The sequence below is a fragment of the Pan troglodytes genome, chromosome 8 (genome assembly GCF_028858775.2).
Source record: "Pan troglodytes isolate AG18354 chromosome 8, NHGRI_mPanTro3-v2.0_pri, whole genome shotgun sequence".
NCBI classification, from domain to species: domain Eukaryota; kingdom Metazoa; phylum Chordata; class Mammalia; order Primates; family Hominidae; genus Pan; species Pan troglodytes.
Window position 1 is genome coordinate 66,522,320 of NC_072406.2, and position 21,351 is coordinate 66,543,670.

The following is a 21,351-nucleotide window of genomic DNA, read 5'->3' on the forward strand; positions in this document are numbered from 1 at the left end:
CCCTCATAGACAACTATGAACATTTCTATGCACACATACTAGAAAATCTAGAGGAAATGGGAAAATTCCTGGAAACACACAACCTCTCAAGATTGAATCGGGAAGAAATTGAAACACTGATGAGACCAATATTGAGTTCAAAAAGTGAATCAGTAATAAAAAACCTAACAACCAAAAAATAGTACTAATAAGCCCCAGTCCAGATAGATTAACCGCTGAGTTCTACCAGAGGTCCAAAGAAGAGCTGATAGTAATTCTATTAAAACTATTCCAAAAAATCAAGGAGGGGTGATTCCTAACTGATTCTATGAAGCCAGCATCACCTAATATCTAAACCGGGCAAAGACACATACACACACACAGACACACACACACACACACACACACACACACACACAATGAAACTACTGGCCCATGCCTCTGAAGAACACAGACACAAAAATTCTTAACAAAATACTTACACGTCAAATTCAACAACACATCAAATATTTAATTTACGATGATCAGGTAGGGTTAATTCCTGAGATTCAAGGTTGTTTCATCATATTTCAACATATACAAATCAGTAAATGTGATCCGATCACATGAACACAATTTAAACTAAAACCATATGATCACCTCGAGAGACGCGGAAAAAGCTTTCAACATAATTCAACATCCCTTCATGGTAAAATCCCTCAAGAAACTAGGCATCAGAGGTACATATCTCAAAATAATAAAAGCTATCTACAACAAACCCATAGCCAGCACCATATTGAATGATCAGAACTGCAAGCATTCCTCTTGGAAGTGGATCAAGACAGAGAGATCTTGTCTCACCACTCCTATTCAGGACAACACTGGAAGTGCTAGCCAGATGTTAAACTTTTTTTTCATGTATTTGTTGGAAGCAAGAGGAAGGAACAAAAGCATCCAAATAGCAAAAAAAAAAAAAAAAAAAAAAAAAAAAATCAGACTATCTGCCTTCACTGGTGATATGATTTTATACCTAGAAAACCCTAAAGACTCTCTCAATAAGTTATTAGAACTGATCAACAATTTTAGCAAGGTACTAGGATACAATCAATGAACAAAAATCCATAGGAGTTCTATACACCAATAACTAAGAGCCAAATCAAGAACACAATTCAATTTACAACAGCCACAAAAGAAGTAAAATACCTAGGCATAAATCTAACCAAGGAGGTAAAAGATCTCTGCAGGAAGAACTACAAAACACTGCTAAAAAAAGGGAACCCTTGACAAAAATAAGCACTGTGGAAAGGACTCCCTGTTCAATAAATGGAGCTTGGATAGCTGGTGAGCTATATGCAGAAGAATGAAATTGGATACCTAACTTTTACTACATACAAAAATTAACTCAAGATGGCTTAAATATTTTAATGTAAGAACTAAAACTATAAGAATCCTAGAAGAAAACCTAGGAAACACTATTCTGGACCTCACCTTTGGCAAAGGATTTATGACTAAGTCCTCGAAAGCAATTGCAACAAAAATGATCATTGATAAGTTGGACCTAATTAAACTAAAGAGCTTCTGCACAGCAAAAGAAACCATCGACAGAGTGAACAGATAACCTACAGAACAGGAGAGAATATTCCCAAAATACGCATCCAACAAATGTCTTATATTCAGGATCTACAAGTAGCTTAAAGAATTAAACAAGCAAAAACAAAAAATTCCATCAAAAAATGAGTAAAAGACATTAATAGGCACTTCTCAACAAAAAGGGATACAAGTAGCCAAGAAATATATGAAAAAAATGCTTAATATCACTAATCATCAGAGAAATGCAAGTCAAAACCACTATTAGATACCTACTCACACCAGTCAGGGTGGCTATTATTTAAAAGTAAAACAACAACAGATGATGGGAAGCTGCAGAGAAAATAGAATACTTATATACTCTTGGTAGGAATGTAGATTAGTTCAGCCACAGTGGAAATCAGTTTGGAGATTTCTCAAAGAACTAAAAATAGAACTACCATCTGACCCAGCAATGCCACCCAAAAGAAAATAAATTGACTGAAAAGACACAGGCACTTGTATGCTCACAGCAGTACTCTTCATGATAGCAAGGACATGGAATCAACCTAGGTGCCCATCGGTGGTGGAGCATATAAAGAAAATGTGGCACATATACACTACGGAATACTATACAGCCCTAAAAAAGGAAATTGTGTCCTTCTTAGCAACCTGGATGCAGCTGGAGGCCATCATCCTAATTGAATTAACACAGAAATAGAACAACAAATATTACATATTCTCACTTATAAGTGAGAACTAAATGGTGAATACATGTAGACGTAAACTTGGGAACAAAAGACACTGGGGAGTACTAGAGGGGGCTGGCTGAGAGGGAGCGTAGCAAGGCTGGAAAAACCAACTGTTGGGTGCTGTGCTAACTACCTTGGTGACAGGATTAATTGTACCCCAAACATCAGCATCATGTGACATACCCATATAATAAACGTGTACATGTACCCTTTGAATCTAAATAAAAACGGAAAAATAAAGAATGGCAAAATTAAAAGAAAAACAAACAATACATTTTGCTAAATGAAATAAGTCAGACACAAAAGGACACATGCTATATGATTCCACTTATATAAGGTAGCTATAACAGTCAAATTAATAGAGACAGAAAGTTACATGGTGGGTGCCAGGAGCTGTGGGCTGGTGTTTGGGGAGTTAGTGTTTACTGAGTACGGAGTTTCAGTTTGGGAGGATGAGAAAGTTCTGGAAACAGACGGTGATGATGTTGCACAAAAATGTGAATGTACTTAATGCCAAAGATGGTTATAATGGTAAGTATCGTGTTCCATATTTTTATTACAACTACAATAATAAAAGATATGTAGGAATTTGCCAGATGAACAAGATGAAAAAGGGCATTGCCATGAAATAAACATAATGAATCTGACAAAAATAAAAGCATCTTTTATTGCAAAAGAGCAAATTGCAAATATCCAAAGTAATCCTTGTAATATACGTGACATTATAAATTTTACGATGCAGTGCCTATGATTCACGCACACTGTACCCGAACCAGCTGTGAAACATTCATGAATCATAAACTCCTGTATCATCTTCAGAGCAAAAATGCATCCTATTTTACAAGAAATATTCATCAAAAAAGGGAAAGAGAAGTAAAAACCCTGAAATTTCTAGAACCTTTCAAAGATATCGGAAAAACAAATGAATACCTCTGACAGGACCTGTTAATTCAGAGGGTCATGCTGTAAGACAGCTTGCATTTAATTCAAACTGTTTTGGAACAAGATCAATTCTGTAGTGAGATCAAGGCAGCAGAAATTTTTCCTCAGGGCTAAAAATAATAATTCCTTGAGGCCCAGACATTAAATTCCATGGCTTCTTGAAACTATTCAAAAATGAGAAGAATGGATAAAGATGAAAAGAAAACACATGCTGCAAGCTGACAAAACACCTTTTTAGACTTCCACCCAATTTGTTCATTAGTCAAATGTGTGGGTTTTTTTTTCCCTTCAGGTAACTGGAGGTGGCAACATTCAACTTCTTGGTCTGTTTCTCATTATTTTCTATTTTCTCCTGCTATTTGTCTCTGAGCTGTTATACCTGTTATTGCAGTTTCCAACAAGAAAAAGCCAGGAAAAGGAAAGAGAATCAAAGCATCAGAGCGAGTCACCTCACTGGTAGGTGGAACCAGAAGTTTTAAAGCAGTAGCAAAATTTGTATGTTCTGGGTGTCAGTGGACACTTTCTGTATAATAATTTTACTTTTGTTAAGAATCATGAAGCAACCACAAAAAATTAAATCAAGGCTTATCAAGTAGATGTTTGAAAGAAAAACAATGATTCACCTTATAGGTAGATGTACTTTGCTATTGAAGGGATTGTTGGCAAGTCTAAGCAAAGCTGAAGGGAATAAGGAAATTTCATTCCTTAGAGAAGACAGCATAGAATAATAGTACAGAGAGTGTAGGGTAGAACAGCTTGCATTCTAATCCCACATCTGCAACACGATTCTCTTTGACATAGGAAAAGTTACTTCTGCTTTGTTGGGAGTATTAAAAATGGAGAAGTTTTCAAGTGCTTAGTGTAGTTCCTGGCTTATGATAGCATCAATTAAAATTAGGTATTGATGCTATTATTATTAATATTGATCTCTTAGCCATCTGTATCTTCAGCATCCAAAGTGTCAGTTTGTTCTTTAAATTGCAATTGACCCTTTTTTCTCAATAGAAGAGCTAGTAAAATAATAAAGTGGAATTTCTTGGAATGTATCCATTCTCTTTTACATTTCATTTTTTTATTCATTATTTCAAATGCCCAGTACCTTCTTGTTCACCCTAAAATCTTTTATGAGTTTATGAGTTAACAGGAAAACAGATTCCTTTTAGAAAATTGGAATAAAAAGAATTACCTTTTTTTTTTTTTCTTTGAGACAGAATCTCGCTCTGTGGCCCAGTCTGGTGTGCAGTGGCATGATCTCAGCTCACTGCAAGCTCCGCCTCCCAGGTGCAACTGATTCTCCTGCCTTTGCCTCCCAAGTATCTGGGATTACAAGCATGCACCAACACACCCAGGTAATTTTTGTATTTTTAGTAGAGACGGGGATTCACCATATTGGCCAGATGGGTCTGAAACTCCTGACCTAAGGTAATCCAACCCCTCAGCCTCTCAAACACTTTTTCTCTACATTTCAAACTCTTTGCAATTTACCTGCTATCTCATTTAATCTCCTCTTCCCTATACTAAAGACAATCAACCTTGCTCCTATTAACCAACCACTTAAAATTCTGCCTCCTTATGTACCTTAAATACGAAAGATAAGATAGTCCCCATTATTTTAATAAATATTTATTGAATATATTCTTGACAAGTAATCCTGCTTGTATTTTTAGCTAGCTAATGTGAGATACATCTTTGACATGGTTAAATGTATGATCCCTTAATTAATTTAATACAGTAAACTAATGCTACATTATAGGGGTATAAACACTTTTAAAAATATATTTTCTATTTTAAAGTTGGCTTTATACTTTACATAAATATAATGGACACTTTCTGCTTCTTTTTGAATGATTATCAATCATTCAAAGGTCAGTACATCTGACCTTTCACAAAAAAAGTAAAAGGTCAAATGTAAAAATTGTAGGTTTTGTGGTTCACACGTGGACTCTGCATATTATTGTTTAATTTTTGTTTGGTTCCATATTATTGTTTGTTTATATGTTTCTTACAAACCTTTTAAAATACAAAAATTATTCTATCTTACTTGTCTCTCAAAACATAGGCCATTTTACCCAGGAACCGTACTTGGTCAATCTGTGCTTCACTGTAAATGTTCTTTGTTATTTTAAAATCAATACAGACATATTTCAAGTAAATTATTGTTTTCACTACCACTCATTTTCAGATGTAAGTTCATAGGTTAACATAAAAAAGAAAGTAGCAGCCAAAAACAAAAAAAAAGAGAGAACAGTAAGAAAAACATTTTAAGTCAAAGGAAAATTGCCAGCTTTTATCTTCTCCTAAATCCCAATCCTTCACTCCTAAAGGAACATATTAAGTGCAAAGAGGGTCATACTTTTATTCCATTGCAAAAAGGGTCATACTTTTATTCCATTCCCCGTGTATACATTTGTTATCCATTTGGCAAATTGTGGTTGAATTTCTCTTGGGATGACCTCGCCAGCAGTAGGTGAATGGATCATTTGATTCAACACTAGTTCGTAAGTGATTGTTCTTTTCAATCAGGCACACTCACTGCTGATAACTGCATATTTTGACTATTTGTATAAGTGTTAAAGGAACTAAGAGTTTTATCGTAAATAAGCCATGTTGGAACAAATATCAAGGCCTTGAGAATAATGTACTTTATACCTTTGCTCAACATATAATGTAGGAAAATATCCAATTAAGAGTCTAGAAATGGAGTGAGGAAGGGCCAGCTGAATATTTTGTTTAATTTTTAATTGTTAACTCTTATAGTACCTTCATAAAGTTTCCAAATCTTTTCCTTTTTCTTGCTTTTGTTGTAAATACAAAAGTCCAAGCCTGCATTATATTATACTCAGTTTGAATAAGGAATATCAGCTCCTTAAGAATAAAATGAAACAGTTTTATTCTTCCCAAGATCTTTTCAGGCTTTTATATTGATCATCTTCATTTCTGCTGTGTAGCTGGCTTCATCAGTGATGTCTCAATTTAGGTCTATAATTGTTATTTTGCAAAACTGTCTCATTTTAATTAATATGATGCCTTACTCATTATTTTTTAATTATTTTCTTCATTATTTTAAAACTAATTTTATTTCTAAGGACTGGGAACAGGGTGGGTGGATGTGATAATCTCACACATGTTCTTGTCTTTTTTCCTTTTATTTTCCCTCTGGTGCTGGGATAGAGAGGATGAAGAAAGAAAAATGTATTCGTTAGATGAATTATCTGTATTGAGGTTGTTCTAGGATTACTGTGCTAGAGGAAGGACCCCCAATAAATTCCACCATTAAGAGGCTCAATATCAAGCAACAATCCTGTAATCTAGTGGCACTGTATGGAATTCTAACGTATCTTTTAGCTAATGTCCAGGTGGTAGCCTGTGTTACATCTTGATATGCATACCTCTCTTCTTCACATGCTTCAGTATCCTTTATTTTATTTATAATTAGAAGCACAAACTCTGAGATTTAAGGATCCAGGCAGGATTGATCTCACCTACAATACTGGGCAAGATCTTCAAGGGGACAGTTGATGCTTTCTTGCCAACTGCCCACTCCACCACCACATTTCTCTCCAATGTTCTCTCCCTTGTTTTAGTTGTACTGACTCAAATCTAAGCAGCTATTTGATTAGAGTATTGAATGGTGATCTTCCCTGTTTTGTGTAAATTTCTTTGGGATTTTCTTCTCTCAATCTTAGCCAGAGTTTTTTTGTAATAACACTGGACTAGCAAAAATTTCAACCTCATCTATTTATAAAATACTGTTATCTAGTACTATTTGAGACCTCTCTTACTTGGATTTTTTGGAGTATTGTACTCAGAATCAGGAACTTTTTGAGATAAAATCTGAGAAATGAATAACTTTTGCTCAATTGTGCTTTATTCAGGTTCTTATCTGTATTCTATTCTATAATCTCCAAGTGAAGAAAATAGTGAATTCATATTTCTCTAAAGTGTTTCTTCATAAAAGCCTTAAAATAAATTGTATATATTTTAAACATTAGTACATTTACCCCAATATAACATCACAAAATTAACCTTTGGAAAATACAGAACTAATGTAATACAAAACATTCCCATCCTTCCAAAAACAGGTAAAATAAAATATAATAGTTGTCTACAGCCTAATCTAAAAGAATGTGATGTAATGGATAGAGCACTGATTTATTAATCAAAGGGAGAAAAACTAATGTGGCTCATAAACCTTTCCATTTCTGAGTCTCATTCTTTTCATTTTCCCGATAATAATGATAATAAGATCGACCTGTTTGTTAGGGTCAGGTTAATGACCAAGTGAAATGATGCATTATACATATGTCAAAGAAATATAGCCTCTTAAAAGAAAGTTAACGCAGCTGACATTCAGTAACATATCTCGGTTTGTAAGTAAAAAATTAGAAATAAACTCAAATAAATGATCAATACATATTATAGTAAAAAGTAATAATTTGAATTAAGATAACTTGTTGAACACTGATTTATCAAACTCTATTGAACCCATTTTTTAAATTTATACTTTTGTTTGTTATTAGAAAAACATTTCCCTAGATAGAAGCTGCTCCACTATTCTGAAGGGAAGTAGAAACGATGAAAAGCAGAGCTGGAGATGATCCATGATGGACATATAGTGTGAGTAAGAAATATATATTATTTGTTTTAAATCACTGAGATTTTGAGTTTGTGTATGTGTCCATAATATGAGCTAACTATCCTCAATGATACCATAAGTAAAGAATTTAAAGTAAATAAGATGTGCCTGACCGCATATTAAGTGCCACACTAAGTGTTAATTATAGCTCCCTGGCGGTAAACAGGGGACTGGTTCCAGACTTCTGAGTATATAAAAAATCCACACATACTGAAGTCCCACAGTGGGTCTTATGGAACCCTTTGTATACAAAAGGTTGGCTCTCCAAATAGGCAGGATTTATATTATATCTCTCAAAAAATCTGCATATAAATGGATCTGTGCATTTCAAACTTGGGTTGTTCAAGGGTCAACTGTGTTACTATTTTATGGGATGAGACGGCAGAGATGATACATGGAAATTTTGTGTTTAAAAAAGGAGAAATACGCAAATGGTGGTGGGGTGGGCCAAATGGAATGTGAGTTACATGAAAGGGTAATTTGGAAGGAAACAACGCTTTTGTGAAGAAAAGAAATACTTGAATATTTGAGTATAAAACATAGTTTTATTTAGTACCCTTGCCTCATCTTTAGTATGACAAAAATAGATTAAAAATTCAGACAGACAAAGAGGGAGGAAGCTGCTTGAGTGAACATACTCTGTTGATGTAAATACTCGAGGAAATTAGCTCTATATTGGGTGGTGTGCTGATGAATGCTTAACAAAAAAACTTTGAAGTGAAAGGCACTGATTTGTTGTATTTGATGATTTCTGTGGCATAAATATGCCCACCATAGCAATGTTTAGCTGGTAACATGACATAACTGCACAGAGTCAGGAAGAGATGCACATGACCGGCTCTCACGATTTCACCGTGGTCTGGCTCCAGCATTTGACTGTGACAAGTTTCACTGGCCGGTGAGAACGCTGGAGGAAAAAAATCTACCTATAACTAACCCTTATTAGCATAACAGGTTTGAGAAAGTAGAGCCCTATTTTCCTCAAGTGAATGCCATCAATACGGCCGTCAGGCAAAACAGCATTCATGCACTGAGGAAAATCACTGCTTCTCAAACAACTTTTGGATACCATAAAAGGCCCATTCTTAAAAGGGGAAGTGGGAGGAGGGGAAATAAGAATTGTTGCCTGAAAAGAAACGACTTTGATCTCCATCAAAACAGATTAGTTTGAAGCCAATTTGCTGCTATCTTCAAAACTATATTTCCCCTCAAATTCTGTCTTCCAAATTGAGCAGTGCGTCAGCTGTATGTAGTACTAGAGTGTGAAAAGGATGAGGATGGAGGCAGCCAGGGTACCTCCAATGCATCTTGTTATTAGAAGACTTTTGAAGAGTAATTTGACGGAAGCTTTTCAACTTTTAGGTCACTAGTTTAAATGTAGTCTCAGTTGATCATGAACAAAAGTGGGTGGTGAGTGGCCTATGAAAAGTACCTTCATGGTATTACCCTTGTTCTTTCTAATAGAGACTGCCACTACAGTTGGCATCCTTTCTTTTCCTTCTACCAGAAGCACAAAGGGTGAATAGAAATGTCATTTCAAGTATTTTTTCAGCCTTTGTACCAGAGAAATTTGAAATATGAAAAAGGCCAACTTCTTTTCATCTTTAACTCACAGGTAGAATTATTGAACTATAATATGTTTCCTAGATCTTCCTGGATTTTATTAAAATGAAACCTGAGCCACTTTACAAGTAAAATTATGTCTTACTTCATAGAAAGTTAAATTACATAAAGGCATATACTTGACAAATATTTAAATATAAAATGTATAATTTCTTGACCTGAATCTTACACATGTAAAATTTATTTTGTTTTCCTTTTCTTTCTCTTATTTTTTTCTTGCTTCAATAAATGAGTTCCCATGAATGTAAAGACAAAGATCTTATTACTCCATTAAATGATCTATCTTAATATTTGATTTTTTCTATTCTTTATCATTACAATACTTTGACTTTTTTTTCCTCCTAAAGAGACTGTAGGTTTTATTCCCTTTCTTTTAATTATTTCATGAAAATCCTCCAAATTTCCATATTACTAATATCTCTACCTTCATATAATTTTGTTTCAATATTAAATGATCAATTAAAGCAAACTTTCTCTAAGTACCTGGAGAAAAGCAACAGAATAAATATTAGAGTAGAGACACAAAGTAGTACTTGGTAATGCCAAGAAAATTTCAGCAGCTATCAGTAATCAGTAGGATATAACAGAAATAGCCCTGTTTTAGAAGTGATGAAAACTCAATCAACTGATTTTAAGCATCAGTTACTTTCTATGGGGTTAGCTATCCACATCTCAAAAATAAGATTGATGTGTTTTGTTATTTTTGCATCATTTTCAATACAAACATTCTATGAAATCTTCACTTTTATATCAACCGAATTTAAGTGACAGGGTGTTAATATTCGAATGGGATTTAAGCAAGATGTAGCTGTGCCTTATGTCACATCAGCTGATGGTAAAGATTGATGCTGGGATTTTCCTGGGTCAGTCATGTTAAAATCTCCCCTAGGCTTTAAGGCCAGCTTCATGAATTCTCATATCAGCAACTTCGGCAATTCCCACATAACACCAGAAGATAAACTCTGTTCTCTGAACATTCATATAGAAAATAGTACGTCATCTTATGATTCTTATGATTGGCATAGCAAAGTGAAAATATATCAACACCGTATTTAGCCCAACTTGAAGCTGCATATTCAGTCAAAGATAGAGCTTTTCCTGGCCAAAGATACTTTGGTCAGGAATATATAAACAGTGAACACCAAGCTATCATCTTGCAAGTAACACATATGCTCATGAATCTCTAGCTACAAATAAAAATATCAGCTAAAACTACCCCCTTCTTGTAAAGGAATAAAAAACACAGCAATTACAAGATTTGCCCATGGCCATAAAATGAAGTGGGGTTTGTCTCAGAATTAGAATGCCTACCATCAGCCTTTGAGTACAAAGTTAATTCCCCTACACAAGACTGCATCAAAAATAAATCCAGCTGGAGAAAAGGCATACAAGACAGAAAATAATAGTCAGCTGCAGACTCTTTGGATCCAAAGTATAAAATATTCAAGTACATGTTTCCAATCCCTTCATTCTCTCCTGTAATGATTGCAGCTAATCCCTGCCTGCCAAACGTTCGTTCTTCAATTGTGGCGATCAATAGAATAGATTAGCTGTGGAAACCCTCCATCCATATTACCCTTGCTTTCCTTTCCAGATGGAATTTTCATTCACTAGAGTGGAGGCAAGCATGTGAGGTTTTTCCCTCCATACACAAATATAAACTCATTAAATGCCAAGCTTGTCACTTTAGAATTTACACACACATACACACACACCAAGGAACATACCTGTAGATTTAACAAAACAGCACCAACCCTCATGGCTTCACTAATTTCAAGGCTATACATCAGCTGTGGGAAGCGAGGAGGGCTTTGATTATTTGGTGGAAGCACTTCAATATACACAGTGCAGATGGAGTTCCTGCAGAGAAAGAGAGGAAAAGAAGATGGTTACGAATCTGCATCACATTTAATGTTAGACTGCATTGTTTATTCAGTTGTTGGGTTTACAGGAGAAAAAATTTCCAAATTTTATGAAAAATAATACAATCAAAATGAAAGGATAGAAAAAACTACCACCAAAGTATAATGGTTTTATGAAATTATCTTAGTAAAAGTAATTGACTCCAGTATCTGTTTTTCCTACTTAGATTAATAGTATGAATTAAAATGGAATAGCTATACAAATAAAGCTAATAAATTAACTTGCCTTGACTTCTGACTTTGTTTTTAATGCTTCTCTAATAGCAAAATCATTTTATAAACATCTGGTAATAAGAGCTGTCCTTGGAGCTTTTTTGCTGTTAAACCAGCAGAGGGAGTATTGATTACAATAACACACAAAACAAATTATGGGCTGCGTTTTATCAGTTCTGTTGCTGACATCAATGGCTTAATGTAAGTGCATGTCAGGAGTCAGGATCATAAAGAATCCTACGTAAAATAGTTGCAAACAAAACTAAATACGTTTTAAAATCTTCTCTAAAAAGCAATATATGATAAGCTAGGAGTTAGATTTAATAAAGCCCTTATAATGACAGGAGCTTTTCTTGAAGGACAAGATACCTTATCATTACAAGGAAAAAAAATTAGCATTGACATAGTCAACTTCTTTGATATCTCTGAACATTGAATTTGTTTTATAAAACAAAAACTGAAGAAGCATGTTAGTCAAGGTTTGTAAGGTGGAAACATTAGCTGAAATATATCAATGAGATCTGAAAATGCATAAGGTTAGCCCTCTATCGTGAAAAAACATATATATGTATACATACACACACACACACACACACATATATATACACATATATACACACACATATACACACACACATACATATAACATTTTGTACAAACATACCACCACTGCCTAAGATGTATGCTTTGAATTTAACAAAGTCATGATTTAGTTCAAAACACATTTGTTATAATTTCTATTTGGGGATGAGAATCTTTATTTATTTATTTATTTATTTATTTGAGATGGAGAGTTGCTCTCCAGCCCAGGCTGGAGTGCAGTGGCACGATCTTTGCTCATTGCAACCCCCACCTCCCCGGTTCAAGTGATTCTCCTGCCTCAGCCTCCCAAGTAGCTGGGATTACAGGCCTGTGCCATCATATCTGGCTAATTTTTGTATTTTCAGTGGAGATGGGGTTTTGCCATGTTGGCCAGGCTGGTCTCAAACTCCTGACCTCAGGTGATCCACCCTCCTCAACCTCCTAAAGTGCTGGGATAACAGGTGTGAGCACCACACCTGGCCTAGAATCTCCTTAAAGTAGTCCCAAACTCTTTATAAGATGCTTCAATTAAAAGACATGGTCACCAAAAATATTTGTCTGAGTTTATTAACTACAACATTCTACTTTTCAAAACCTTTTGGAAGAAATTCAGGCTGGGCACGGTGGCTCACACCTGTAATCCCAGCACTTTGGGAGGCCGAGGCAGGTGGATCATGCGGTCAGGAGATCGAGACCATCCTGGCTAACATGGTGAAAGCCCGTCTCTACTAAAAATACAAAAAATTAGCTGGGCGTGGTTGCGGGCGTCTGGGGTCCCAGCTACTTGGGAGGCTGAGGCAGGAGAATGGTGTGAACCCAGGAGGCGGAGCTTGCAGTGAGCCAAGATTGCGCCACTGCACTCCAGCCTGGGCAACAGAGCAAGACTCCGTCTCAAAAAAAGAAAAAAAAAAAAAAAAAGAAATTCAGATCATAGGCACTAAAATTTCGTTTTATAGCTTGTCACTTTATAATATACCTAAATTCAAGTTGTTTCTGAGCATATCATCAGTAGATAGATACCAATAGAATAGTAAGCATAAAAGCTACAGTGACTTTTAAAAATTTCATGGTTGGGTGCGGTGGCTCACGCCTGTAATCTTAGCGCTTTTGGAGGCCAAGGCGGGCGATCACAATGTCAGGAGTTCAAGACCAGCATGACCAACATGGAGAAACCCCATCTCGACTAAAAAACACAAAAATTAGCCAGGCATGGTGGCCTGTAATCCCAGCTACTCATGAGTCTGAGGCAGAAGGGAGAATTGCTTGAACCCGGGAGACGGAGGTCGTAGTGACCCGAGATCGTGCCATTGCACTCCAGCCTGGGCGACAGGGCGAGACTCTGTCTCAAAAAAAAAAAAAAAAATTTCATGCTTACATTTATCATGATATTGTTCTAAAGTAATCTCACTTTAAATTAAAATATTTTAAACTTTCATAGTTAAAATATCTGTATTCATTTCTGCCTCTGATTTTATCTATTTAGTATCAAAATTTGCCAATACAGTTAATCAGATTATATTTCTTAAATGGGTTCAAACTGATGATGAAATGTTGCTTATATACTTATAATTATTAATGTAAACATGAAACAATGGGAAGTTACAAAATGTATTGTATACTGCAAAGATTCCCACTTCCGTGTTGTGAGAACAAAGGAACTGTCATTCTGAGGTAGACCTAACATCCTTCCAGGTGGTGATCTGACTCCAGAAGCAGCCCCAAGATGTAAAACATTTTCCCTGATATTACCCTTGAAGATCTTGGCTTCTTTTAGGGTCTGTTGTTGATCAAGTTTTTAAAACATTTTATGAATCTCCTTTTCTCTGATAGCACATTCTCTATGCATAACAAGTCCTACAACTTTATTGGTAATAAAAGTAGGTGAGTGATGTTGAACACAGAATTTGTAACCAGATATTCCTGAGTTAGAATTTTGTCGCTGCCCTCAGTGATCTAGAGCAAATTATTTCTTTCAGCTTCATTATTTCCACATAATAAGTGGAAATAATAATAACATCTAAGGTCAGCATAAAGATGAAATAAGTTTATATATTTGTATATGTAAGTACATGTATACATATATATGAAACATACTTTTATAACTTAACAAATTACTCAAAATAAGGCTTAAGGTTTCTTATTCCACTTTATGAATAGTGCAAACGATCTTGCATTTTCCTTAGCTACATCCTTTATAATACTATAGATATTTTAATTGAATCCTTTCACTTGGCTAAATTCCTACAAAGGCATGATACTCGTTCACCCCTCCTGAGCATGGGGTATGTTGGTGTTAGAATTTGAGCATGTTGGATCATAATCTTTAGGGTAGGATACAAGAATCTACAATTTTCACAAATTTCCAAAGTTCTACTTATAGAAACTAGACTTTGAAGACCACTGCTTCAGAATCTCATGAAAAGTACAATATGTAGACTCACCTGTTTTTTTTTTAATTACCTCAGGAGAAAAACTCTACAAAGTAACTTAACGTCTTCAATAACCCTGGATCCAAGAGACTTCCTCACTGTTTAACTTTTTTTTTTTTTTTGACCTGGAACATATCTGTACTGCAGATTCGAAGCTTTCTTTCAAAAGCTAGGCCCTTTCTGCTTCTGATATTCTTTAGATCTTCAGTTTACTGGTCAAGAATACTTTATAAAGGTTTTACAAGAATATCAGTGTCTTAAAGCTTGTGAAAGTATAGTTAAACTACACTTATTATACTTTTTGTATTTCTTTATTCCTTTACCTTTCATTATCTTCCCATTGTAGAGGGTTAAAGTGAGACAATGTTACAATAAGGACCTTAAACTCGTATGAGTTACTTGGATACTTGTCACAGAGTCGAAAACTTTAAAATGCTGAAACAAGGGACTCTAGTCTCAGACAAAACACAGAGACAAATTTTAGCCCAACATGACCGTCTCCTTGATCCGTCCTTACTCCTTTGCTTCCTCTGTTCCTTTCCACAATAATTCAAAAGCTAGAATTGCTAATTGTGTTCCCCCACCCCCTTGGTCTTGAATGTTAGTTATTTGGAGGAGATCATATTTTAAGGTCTTGTATTTTTCATCTTCAACATCCTGGCATGTCCCTACAATGTGTTGAAATAACCACCAGGCTTCTTGAGGGTTACTGCCTTTTAAAATGCTATCTCCTTTTTATCCCTGATGTCAGCACAGTGTCAGAGTTAGCTTTCCTAAAATTAAATACCCATAGTATTAACAATAAAATAATAGTATTTATGCTGTAATAAATAGTAGTATTTCAACAGCATCATTTAAGCACTTAATAAAATAGGGCAGTCACTATATAACACTTTATGCAAGCATTTTGTATTCATATTTTATAGCTAAATGCATAAAACTGAGCATCTATATAAGAAAAATTTTATTTTTGTAATATAGCCAGTATGATGCAGATAAATCTCCATTTCTAAAAACGAATCTCATAAAGCTTTATTATATTTCACCTGGTAATAAAGGTCAAGGTAGCAAAAAAGAGGTAATATATTTCTTATATACTCTTGAAACCTACCCAATAGTTCCATAAATATAAATACATATATACTTTTTTTTGATAAACATAGAAATTGACCCTTCTGGTCTTAAAGCTTGAAACTTAACATTTGTTTTATCTGAGCTCCTTCCTCAGGAAACAACCTTCAGGCCTCCCAAAAAAGGTATCAAAGAACTGAAACTCACCAGATCACCACATCCAATGAGATGCCAGACCCGTCATTCATTCTGATTGCTTCCTAGCCCCTCCCTAGTTCCTGTTTTCTTACATATTGTTACATTTCTTCCCTGCTACGTAAACACTAACTGTAGTCAGTCAGTGAGTTGGATTTGAGATTGTCACCAATTTCCTTAGCTGCAGCACCAGATTAAAATCTTCTTCTTTGACAATTGTTGTTCAGTGATTGGCTTTTTGTATGACCAGCAGCGGAATCTAAACTGAACCCCTGGTGTTCCTGTGACAGATTTTCGTTACCTGACCAAGAACACATTGCTTGTGTCTTGGCTGCCTTGAGCCAAGAGTCTTAGAAGGCCTCCTAAGCAGTTGCTCACCCAATTTTCACTGGAGGTGTTTCGGTTTTTTTCTGGCCCCACAGCAGCTACCCCCAACTACATTCCTGATTGTCTAGTCAGAACAGCATTTGAAATTTGACATCTGCATCCAGATAGGTGAGTGTCAGGTTCTTTGTGGGCCTGGACAACATGATCCCCTCCTCTCAGTTTGAGAATTTTTTAAAGAAATTTTTGTCAGGTGAACAAGCCCAAATGACTGAAAGTGGGAAGCATCCTGTGTTAGCATGGACACTTTTTGGGGGTTTCAGTATGAACACTCTTGGGGGCTTGTAATTGTGGGGGGTGTGTGTGTCTGAGCAAGTGTGTATCTTTTGTGGGACTAGACAGTGGGATTGGCTCCTCTCAATTTGAGAAATTCCTAAGGAATTTTTCTTTGTGGGTTGGTCAAGCCCAACCAGTAGAAAGAAGAAGCACCCCAACTGTTTCAGTTTGGATGCTCTTAGGGCTCGTTTATTGCTTCAGCAGTAGGATTGTGTTGGCGATTGTGTGTGTTTGATATAGTCATAGCAAAGTAGAATTCAGTGAGCTAATATTTTCTGAAACACTGTTTGGCTCCAGTATTCTTTGGAATCTGGAGTTTGCTATTGAATGGGAAAGCATGACAGAGTTCCATGTATCCAGACTTTAGTGCTACTGCTCTAACCATGGTCAGGCCTGGTCAGTATGTGATGTTCTCTTGTGATGCTGTTTGGTTCCAGTGTTCTTTGGAATCTGGGGAGGTTTAGCCTTTAAAAAGCAAACTGCCATGAAAACTATTCTACCCAAAATTTTGATTCACAGCCTTCATTGGATTACCTACTGAGGTCAAGAAAGTGTGGCTATGTAAACCAGTGAGTTTCTATTGCTATATCATGGCTAGAGTTTTGAGGTAAAATAGATTGGATCTTTATGTGTGTTTATATGCGTCTTAATGGTTTATGTATGTTCATGTATTATGTTTTTTTTTGTCTACCAAATTGGTTTATAAATAAAAGAATACACATAAAATAAGTAAGCCCAAAGTATTTTTCAAGTTCAAATGAGTTAAGTCAACCACAATAAGCAAGCTGGCTTTAACATTTTTGATAAAATAAAAATAAATGCCTTTAGAATTGTCAGCATACATTTTTGCTGGGTTTTATATATGTCTCTGCTAGATATGATTGAGGTGTCATGGTTTGGCATAGAAGGTTATAAAACTATAAACCCAGCTAAAATAAAATGATCTTGGTTTGTGTACCTTCTTTGACAAATGAGACTAATTTAATGTTGTTAGCTGATTCTTGTGAGGTAATGGCAAAAATACCTATATCTTTAATTTTAAGATTTAGTTGAGGACCTGACATTCACCAGCTATTAAAAAAAAAAGTAATGAACAAGGAAAAAGCTAACTTTAAATGATGGTGTCTAATATTTCAGTTTTCAGAAGAAATCTAGATAAACTATTAAAACGAAATAATCAAGTACTTGTAAATTGAATAAATGTTGTAGATACACTTTTTGTGTAATATAAAATTTTTAAATTGTTTTTGATGTTCATTGGGTATCTGGGTCATTTCCAATTAAGAAAAAGTTATGGGGAAACATATTTCTAAAAATTGTGGAATGGTTCTCATCTGTAAAACGCTAATATCTGATAGTCAGCTCAGAATTTCTTGCTTCTCAGATGTTCACTAAAGTTTTGTTCACTAAAATTTAAGGCTACTAAGGATAAGAATTTTAAAGAAGATGTGTTTTTATTGAGAAAACGAATCTGTTTGTCCAGCTCAGAAGTTATCTAAAGGCTAATTAAAATTATGGGCTTGAAATGGTTAGTTATGAAACAAGGTAGAAGAAAACCAATAAGTAGAAGAAAAAGAGATGTGTAAAAAGTTATAGATACGAAAATATATTTTAGGAAGGTGATAATGAAAAAAATAACAATTTTTATAAGAAAAGATTTTGTATGGTGAATGTTTGTCCAAAATTAAAATAACTGGTTATTAAAAAAAGAACAGAAAGAAAATCTAAGACAAAACAAAAGTCCAAGCATGTCATGGATGGTCTGTGTAAGTCATATGCCATTTTTCCTGTTTCTCTGTGTGTCTATCTTCATGCCTGTACAAAGAAAATACAAAGTTGAAAAAGCTTAGATAATAAAATATCCTTTAAAACTTCATAAAAGTAGGAATGCTTTGGCTAATTAGCATTGTTCATAGTTAAAGCTCATATCTTAATGAAGGTAAAATATAAATTATTGTAAAGAAATACATTAGCAGTTTGGCAATTTTTTAAATATAGTTAAGCCCAAAGCTGGATGTAACATGGAGCCAAATTTCATACTATATTTGCTATTCTGCATCACATATCTAAAGTGAATTTCTTAGTTACAGAAAATGTATAGTGGTACTGCTGGACTTAAAGACAGTAAATATCAAAAAACTGAATCAGGAATAAAATATCCATCAGGTTAATTTTTTTTGGCTCTGGGTAACACTGTAAAGCCAAAATAAATTGAGTAGAAGATAAATTGAGGGTTGGACTACTGTTTATTTTTGCTTTTTTTTTTTTTCTTGAGACAGGGTCTTGCTCTGTTGCCAGGATGGAGTGCAGCGGAGTGATCTCAGCTCACTGCAACCCCTGCCTCCCGGGTTCAAGTGATTCCCCTTCCTCAGCCTCAGTCCTCAGCTGGGACTACAGGCGCTGCCACCTCACCTGGCTAATTTTTTGTATTTTAGTAGAGATGGGGCTTCACCATGTTGGTCATGATGGTCTCGATCTCCTGACCTCGTGATCCACTCTCCGTTGTCACCAGGCTGGAGTACAGTGGCACAATCTCGGCTCACTGCAACCTCCACCTCCCAGGTTCAAGCAATTCCCCTGCCTCAGCCTCAGTCCTCAGCTGGGACTACAGGCATGTGCCACAACACCTGGCTAATTTTTTGTATTTTAGTAGAGATTGAGTTTCACCATGTTGGCCGTGATAGTCTCAATCTCCTGAACTCATGATCCCCTCTCCTCTGCCTCCCCAAGTGTTGGGATTACAGGCATGAGCCACCATGCCTGACCTATTTTTGCTTCTAATTTTCATTTATTTGCTATTTGTTCTACTTATATATACAAATATATACACATACACATATTTATATGTATACATATACACATAGGTATACATATATGTATATATACACATAGGTATACATATATGTATATATACACATAGGTATACATATATGTATATATACACATAGGTATACATATATGTATATATATTTGTATACATATATATATATAACTATTGATGCTTTTTAGTTTCTAATGGAAAGCTTTTATTTGATTCTATGAATAGTCATTTTGTTTTCTATGTATTTCCAACAATTCACCATTTGTTCTGTTTATTGAAAGTTCCTAAACTACCTTTGTCAAGCTTCAAAACATTGATGAAGGACAGCAGCCATTTAAATTTGATTGGTTTTTCTTACCTCTGAGTATATTGATAGCTATGATAATTTTAAGGTTCTTGGCAAAAATCTTATAAAAGACTTATTTTTGTAAGTTCTAAACACAAATAGTACATTATATATTTTGTAATTTGGAAAGTAGATGAGAATAGAAGTGTTTAAATGATGTTTATTTCCAATGTAATTCAATTCAATCAATAATTTCAGTTGGTTCAGATCCTTTCCTTTAGTGAAGAAAAACTGTGATATGGGTTAAAAGTTTTAATGTTCAGGAAAGACTGGGCTGTTTTTTTAAGAAAAATTTTATTGATTGGGATTTCTCTGAAACTACTTTCATTGTGTTTACCACTATTAACATTAAGTGACACTCAACTGAATTAGGTAGTAATTGCTTTAAAAATTGTGATACTTTGTTATAATTTTTGATCCAAATCCATTTATCTCTGATGGGCATTCATGTGGTACTTGAAAACAAAATATGCACAAGTGTTGCACTGGTTTGAAGAGTTTGGTGTGAAAGTTACTTAATCAGTTGTAAGTACTGTATCTAGAAGTAAATCTCAGAAATGTGTGATGATGCTCTTTTAAATAGCTGAAGAGAGATTATTATGTGGTTTTCACTTTGTCCTTGCTTTGTTGTATAGTATTTAAGTGAAATGAGATTGCTTATCCCTATTCTGAATTTCCAAAGCTTATATTTGCATTTGCCATTTTTCAATGGAAAAAAAAACAACATTAGTTGTCTTGCTTTCAAAAGTTTGTCAAAGGACCTATCAAAACTTTGATGCTTTTGGTCACAGTTCTGTCACTAAAATGCTAGCAATTAGACATATGGAATGAGTAACCTAACTACTTTAACACAGTGGTCAGAAGTGCTATAAGTAGTATCTGCTAAGCTCCAAGCCACTGTGTTTTAATTTGTGACATATTAGAATAATAGGCTTTCTGTAGTATAAATATCCTATTAACTAATCCTTGTGCTGTTAAGTTACAGGTCTTTGAATCCTCAGTCTGAAGAAAGCACTGACTTCTGTTAAATTTTGAGCATTGATACCAGTCAAAGCCTCATCTTCAGACACAGGAGAAGGTGACAATCAAAATGAACTGCTTTCATGAGACACAGGGCCAGAAATTAAAACTATTCAATCCCTCTAGACCCAGGAACTATTGTGGAAACTGTAGGTGTGTGAGATGGTGAGGGACAATTTTGAGGGACAAACTCAGTTCAGAGTTTCTGTAAATTAAACGTTAATATCAAAAGCACAATGATGCAAGCTCAGTGTCTGGGCCTATGTGTCAGAATAACAGGGTTTTCTTGGTGCATTGATCTGCTCTTTAATAGATAATCGTAAAAGGCTATAAGAACTTTGTGAAAATCATAGTCAAACTGATTAAAATTAGATAGATTTGTTTATAAGGTTTTATTAAAATTAGATTTAACATTAATAATATACCATACAAAGATAAAATTTTGTTTTCTCTTTTGAACAAAAATTTCATGTAAGAGGAAACTGCAGGGAAAAAAAGGAGAGGGGAGACACAGAATAAGTTGGCCTCATGCTATCTTAAGTATTAGGTCTTATTGCTTAAGAAACAGAGTCTCCTATCAAAAGGTAAATGTTTTTGTTTTATTATTTTGGCTAA

General features: G+C 34.9%; 1 protein-coding gene across 8 annotated transcripts in view; it reads right to left on the reverse strand.

The window, feature by feature from the left end:
• The window catches only part of PCDH15 (protocadherin related 15), a 1,753,436-nt gene that overhangs the window by 320,817 nt on the left and 1,411,268 nt on the right, over positions 1-21,351 (reverse strand). For all 8 annotated transcript variants that reach the window (XM_054659631.2, XM_054659630.2, XM_054659628.2 and 5 more), the window contains one exon: positions 11,205-11,337. In XM_054659631.2, coding sequence (XP_054515606.2) covers positions 11,205-11,337 — 133 coding nt within the window. The remainder of the gene's footprint in view (positions 1-11,204; positions 11,338-21,351) is intronic.